The 7,137-nt window shown below is 36.2% G+C and overlaps 1 protein-coding gene across 5 annotated transcripts in view; it reads right to left on the minus strand.

The window, feature by feature from the left end:
• myo1b (myosin IB) overlaps nucleotides 1-7,137 on the minus strand; it is a 96,771-nt gene that overhangs the window by 39,877 nt on the left and 49,757 nt on the right. For all 5 annotated transcript variants that reach the window (XM_079820931.1, XM_079820932.1, XM_079820929.1 and 2 more), the window contains exons 8-9: nucleotides 3,822-3,920; nucleotides 3,248-3,351 (exon numbers count right to left, since the gene is read on the minus strand). In XM_079820931.1, the coding sequence (XP_079677057.1) occupies nucleotides 3,248-3,351; nucleotides 3,822-3,920 (203 nt within the window). The remainder of the gene's footprint in view (nucleotides 1-3,247; nucleotides 3,352-3,821; nucleotides 3,921-7,137) is intronic.

Consider the following 7,137-nt stretch of genomic DNA (forward strand, 5'->3'; position numbering starts at 1 on the left):
CTTTACTATGGCATACACATAGAATTTTTTTTATTTATATTAATCAAATCAGTTAATTGATTGCTTTAGGCTGCATTAACTAGGTCAGCCGGAACCGGGAACACTTCCCATAACATGGAATCTACGCTAATGTTAGTCTCTCTGTTTATCCCGAGGTCTACTGTAGTCAGCCGGATCCAGGCCATATCCAGATCAGATGGTGGACCTGCGCCTAGACATGACCAACGCATCCTTGAAGTGTCTGCAGAGACCGTGTCAATTAGACCCCCCCCTGAAATTTCCTCATCAACACGACATCCTCAATAAAACAGTCTCTGGTGTGATGATTCCGATCTTTCGAATATTCCTATCTAATAATTGCCTCATCGACTATTGTCACTATATGATAATTGAAATGAGCTGGATGACATCAATGTTTTCTCCAGAGCGGCTGTACAGCCAAATCAAATTCTGTTGCATTATTTTCCTGTTTAACACCGTGAAGCTGCTTTGAAACAAATCGGCATTGTAAAAAGCGCTATATAAAAAAAGGTTACTTGACTTTAATATTTGCATTGTGTGGAAACCGTTTTATAAAAGCAATAAGTTACTCAAGACTAGTGCTTCGCGTCGTGCCTACCAACACCCTTCATTTGTGACAATACAGCACAGCCTCTCATACTGGCAATAATGCATAATGCTTACATATAACAGATCAAAAGATTTCAAATTTGATTTCAAATAAATGTTGGTTCTTTTAAAATCTCTATTTCAGCTCAACTTTTTTCATCATTGATAAGAAAAGTTTCTTGAGCACCAAATCAGCATTTTAGAAAGATTTCTGAAAGATGATGTGACAAATACTGGAGTAATTGCTGAAAATTCAGCTTTGCATCACAATAATAAATTATATTTTAGAATATAAGAGACTTCTTTCAAAAACATGAAAGAATCCTACCAACCCCAAACTTTTTAATGGCAGTGTACATTTATACCCATTTACTGAATGTAATAAAAACAGCATGTGTGTTTAAGCAGATTTTTAAAATTAATTTTATAATTTGATTTTAAACAGTTTGGTCTTTGAAACATCCCAAATGCTTCTAAACAGCAAAAGGTATTATATACAGTTTTGCGTCAGGGTCCTAAAATCACCCCATTTATTTGACAACAATGACAATAACTGCACCCTTTAACCCTTAATCGTCCCTTGGGGTCCAGCTGACCCCACTGGACTTTTCCTCCATTTTTTAAAAGTGTTCCCTTCATCTCAGGGCCATGAGACTCGGTGACTTTTCCTAAATAATCTATCTAAACATGCACAAAAAATCTGGGCTTGATTTGGTTGTTCTAAAGGTGTGTAAATTTTTTTTTACCGTTTAAGTCCCTCGGGGTCAGATTGACCCCACATTGAAAATGAATGGGAAAGTGTAAAAAATATTTTATTTGTAAAAAAAATTTCACTTTTTTTGTCAATTTTTTTTTGCTAAATCCAGTATAAATCTGAAAATTTCCACATTTATATCAAGGTCTGGTCCTAGAGCATAAACACAAAGTAGAACGAACTTTCTGTCTCATACACACACGCACACACACACACACACACACAAACACACACATGTGTGTGACTGCAACAGAGAGCATTTTTATAGAAACTGGCAAATAAAATCAACAAAACTGGCATAAATCTGAAAGATTTTCATACATAAATGAAGTACTAATACTAGAGCACAAATGCAATATGGAACAAGCATGTTCACTCACACGCACACACACACAAACACAAACACAGGTGTCTGGAGCATTTTTTGGGATTTTGGCAATGAATGGGAAAATGTAAAAAATGCTTTTTTTTTCACTTTGTTTGTAAAAAAAAATCAACTAAATCCAGTATAAATCTGAAAATGTCTACATTTATATCAAGGTCTGGTCCTAGAGCATAAACACAAAGTGGAACGAACTTTCTGTCTCATACACACACGCACACACACGCACACAAACACACACATGTGTGACTGCAACAGAGAGCATTTTTATAGAAACTGGCAAATAAAATCAACAAAACTGGCATAAATCTGAAAAAATTCCATACATAAATGAAGGACAAATACTAGAGCACAAATGCAACATGGAACAATCATGAGAAAGAGAGGGAAAAGGGCAAATAAAAGAAAGATGAAAGGCAGCTTAACTTTTGCATAACTTCCCTATGGACCTCTATTGGATAATGTGGTCATTGCACTCTCTTTCTCTTTAACTATAATTCCTAAAGTTTTTCCACAAACCTACAGATGGCGGTATTCTATCCCTAACACATAGAGCAATGTCCAAAAACTATTTATATTTATTTAAGATCATCATTCAAGTGATTTTTTCATAAAAAAATGATTTTTAATGAGCCAAATTATGACATAGTTAAGTATTTGTGCAGTAAATAGGTAAAAAACTACCAAATACCCACAAAAACACAGCATAAATGTATAGTTGAGAAGTAAATAAAAAAAATGATATATAGTTTTCCATGTAAAAAAATTATATTTCCTTATGCAATCGCTCTGTAAAAGTTTGGGGTCTATCTGACCCCAAGGGACTCAAACGTAAACCCTACTTGAGGGGCGATTAAGGGTTAAATTAACCTACTACTTAACTTATAGCTATTAGCAAACTTTTAAAAATGCACGTTATTGGTTATAAATTTGTCTGCGAAATATATTTTGTAATGTTAATAAAAAACATGTTTTGTGTATGTCAGAAACCAAGTATATGCTTAAAAATAATAATACTGTAGTCATTTCTGTCTCAGGGCCAGTGAAAAAGTCAAGCAAGTGCCCAAGGGAAGTAAAATTCTGAACTACTGTCTCTACCAGGCCAGCAGAAAATAATCTTATGGTCAAGCCCTACATGACCCTTTTCACAATAATAAATATGCATGAGAGAAGAAACAGAAGCGCTGATTTCTATGCACAAGAAGCAGGTGGAATTTCCCCTTAGATTAACCTCCCTGTCTTTAAGTAGAGGCTTGAATGAAGCTCAAATTACATAATGCCACAAGGCAAAGTGTCTTGCTCAGATCAAACTCCACCTCAGTGGGGTAAAGGATGATCTTATCCTGTTAAGCTGAGGAGATAAGGTGCTTTGCTAACCTCTCATCATACAAGGTGCCATAGATCGGAGCTAATCCCAAGACAGTCTGAACCAATGGCTCGCATGCTATAATGTGTTTAGGAACCAGCTACTGCATATACAGTAGGCCTGAAAGCAAACTTACTCTGACTGTTCTGAAACTGGCAGCATCGTCCAATCCATTGACTGTTGCCGAATCCAAGCTAAGGTAGTTGTATTTGCTGAAGTCTCGGTCCAGCTTCAGTTTTTCTGAAAGAAAAATACAATTATAGTGCCCTTTAAGGCAATTCAGTTCACTTGAACACCATCTTCGATAAATGAGCACTAATTTCTCCCATTTTTTTCCCTCTTTTTGGTCAAATCTCTTTCACTGTCTTTGGTTGTGTCAAATATTTCTGTCTATATACGTATATAGTCATTCCATAAAACCCAGTTGCGAACAGATTATGTTACATCTACATGTTGTTTTTCTGTCCAGCTCACCTCTTTGATTCCTGAAATCAAAGTCTTTTATTGTGTTCTCTTTTATTAAAAATGTCAGACAATGGCCATGGTCAAACATGCTGCAAAAAAACCCACAAATGAATCACCCTATACATTCTCAGGAACGCTTTTGTGCAATCCAACAATCTTTTCCTTACTATGTTCTGATAGCCATTGAATGTATAGTGCATCCAGAATACACATGTAATCAAAATCAAATTTAAGTAGTTTCTTACTGAGCATGTCATCTGATGCTCCAGAAAGCAGCTGGTAGAAGACGTGGAAATTCCTCTCGCCCCTGGGCTGCTTTACAACACGGGACTTCTCCAAGAGATCTGTGAAAGGGAAGTATCAAAGCACAAAACAGTTCATGTGCACCCACAGATGACAACATATATATATATATATAACTTTTATACTGTATCCACCAATCAGAGAATCCACTGTTATCATGAAATCAAAAAATCTGTAAAGTATTGCAAATGTAAAAAAAGAAAAGGAACAAAAAGTCCCTACACTTCTGAACATCTTTCATAATTGAATATATTTGTATATATTTCAATCTTTTGCAATGAGATTCAAAATCTTACGTCATTCACTTCATTTGTTGTGAAATATTGTTTGTGTCTTAAATCACCCATTTTCAGGATGCAAAAATTGACATAGACATATTTAATACATGATAAAACGGTGCAAATGCCTACAGTCATTTCAGTGGAAAACAAAGGGGTTTTCCTGTTTACATTAGAATGAATATTGAATAGGTATCCATGGTGAAGCTTTCATTGTTCATTGTATTTAGTTTGAGAAGGGAAGTCTCACAGGAGATATTCATCTGTAGGAGGAGGAACATGTCACACCACCCACGCTCCAAACAGATGTGTCCAGTAGAAAATCAGCCCAAAGCCTTGATTACCTTATCATCAACCACATTTATTAATTTGATATGAGAGAAGACATGGAGCATTGTTTATATGCGCAATTACAAAAACTATGAAGAAAAATTACCAATGAATTACTGATAATTTTGATAAAACTATAAGATTTTATAGTAGCAATAAAAACTTCTTTGACAGTTCAAACAATCAGTTCTCATAATCTCTCGTAATCCAAATTGTTATGGCAAGGCGACTGGGTCAAAGTATCTCCGAAACAGCAAGGCTTGTGGGTTGCTTCCAGTCACCAGTGGTAAGAATATACCAACAGTGGTCAGAGGAGAGACCAAATACAAACTGACGACAGGGTGTTGGGCGTCCATGTCTCAACAATGCAATGCCTTTTCTGCTCTAAAGTTGGGCATTTTAACATGGGGCTCAATGAGATTCTGCTCCCATTTGGAGCCTGTCTCTAGCGGCCAGTCGATGAATAGCAGTTAAGGCATTTCCGTATTGGCTTCAAGAGAAACTTGGGGAGGTTGCCGCTTGATGATGACCCCTGTCCCCCATCGAAAGTGTCCTCAAATGGGCACGCAAGTGTCAGAACTGGACCTTGGAGCAGTGGAAGATGGTCACCTGGATCGATAAGTCCCATTTTCTTTTACATCACATGGACGGCCATGTAGTGTGTACCGTTTACCAGGGGAAGTAATGGTACCAGGATGTACAGTGAGACGACAAGTGTGATGCTCTGGGCAATGTTCTGCTGGGAAACCCTGGGTCTGGCCATTCATGTGAACGTAAACTTGACATGTGCCAACTACTTAAATATTGTTGCAGACCAGGTACACCCCTTCAGTGCAATGGTATTCCCAGTTGGAAATGACCTCTTTCAGCAGGATAATGCACCCTGCCACACAGCACACATTGTTCAGGAATGGTTTGAGAAACATGAGTGTTGCCCTAACCTCCAAATCCCCCAGATCTCAATCTTATTGAGCATCAGGGTGATGTGCTGGACCAACAAGTTTGATGCATGGCGGGTCCACCTCGCAACCTACAGGACTTGAAGAATCTGCTGCTAACATCTTGGTGTCAGATACCAGAGGACACCTTCAGGGGTCTTGAAGAGTCCATGCCTCTTGCATGCCTCATATTATGTTCTTTGGACAGCCACTGAACATAGAAACATTGAATAAACGGTTGTTTTCAGCGTTGATGAGGAAAAATGACAAGCGGTGATGGAAAACACTTCAGTTGGAGTGAAGAAGAGACCGTTTCATAGTCCAAAATATATAAACACTGCCGTTCAAAAGTTTTTGATCGGTAAGATCTTTTATGTTTTTAGAAGAAGTCTCTTATGCTCACCAAGGCATTTATTAAAAAAAGAGTAATGTGAAATATTAAAATGTAAAATAACGGTTTTCCTAATTTAATATATTTTAAAATGTAATTTATTTCTGTGATGCAAAGCTACATTTTCAGCATCACTACTCCAGTCTTCATGCGTCACATGATCCTTCAGAAATCATTCTAATATGATTTGCTGCTCAAGAAACAGTTATGATTATTATCAATGTTAAAAACTGTTGTGTAAAACCTTTTTTTAGGATTCTTTGATGAATAGAAAGTTCAAAAGAACAGTATTTATCTGAAAATAAATAGAAAGCTTTTGCAACATTGTACTACCGGTCAAAAGTTTTGGGCCAGTAAGAATTTTCTTTCTTTTTTTGGGGGGGAGAACAAAGAAATTAATACATTTATTCAGCAAGGATGCATCAAATTGATCAAAAGTGACAGAATCTTTTGTCACATTATACATGTCTTTTCATTTTAAAATAAATGCTGTTCTTTTGAACTTTCTATTCATCAAATAATCCTGAAAAAAATGTTTCACACAACCGTTTTCAACATTGATAATAATTAGCATCAAATCATCATTTTAGAATGATTTTTGAAGGATCATGTGACACTGAAGACTGGAGTAGTGATGCTGAAAATTCAGCTTTGCATCAAAGAAATACATTACATTTTAAAATATATTCCAATGGAAAACAGTTATTATACATTTGAATAATATTCCACAAGATTACTTTTTTTTTTGTTGTATTTTTAATCAAATAAATGCAGCCTTGTTGAGCATAAGAGACTTCTTCTAAAAACAAATCTTACAGATCAAAAACTTTTGAACGGCAGTATACAGTAGATCCCTTTATAGTCTGAAAATGCCATAATTCATGAAAAACTTGATTTCAGTCAGCAATGTATGAGGATGCGCAATGCTAGACCTTTTATATAAAGATAAATGACACAGAAAACATCCAATATATGACACTAACACAGCAAATACGCAAACAAGAATGTTAACCCAGAGTTTAGGTGTGTACAACACAAAATGCCAGTTTCTGAATACCCAGGAATAATTGTTAACTCCAGGAAATTATGAGCAGTGTGAACGGTCAAGCAAGATAACCCAGGATTCCATTTACCCAAGGTTTAGAATGACCTAGGGTTAACTATTTAAAGTATGAAAAGCCCTAATATTTACGGAAGCCTCTGTTGGAATAAACACACCTCTGTGTGCATAGGTCCATGTTGAGATATGATGTGTTTTTTATCATGGTGTGTTTTTTATCAGTATTTTTTATGCAATATTTCACTCTCACTTCACTGTAAA

This window comes from Gobio gobio (assembly GCF_949357685.1).
Source record: "Gobio gobio genome assembly, chromosome: 7".
Taxonomy (NCBI): domain Eukaryota; kingdom Metazoa; phylum Chordata; class Actinopteri; order Cypriniformes; family Gobionidae; genus Gobio; species Gobio gobio.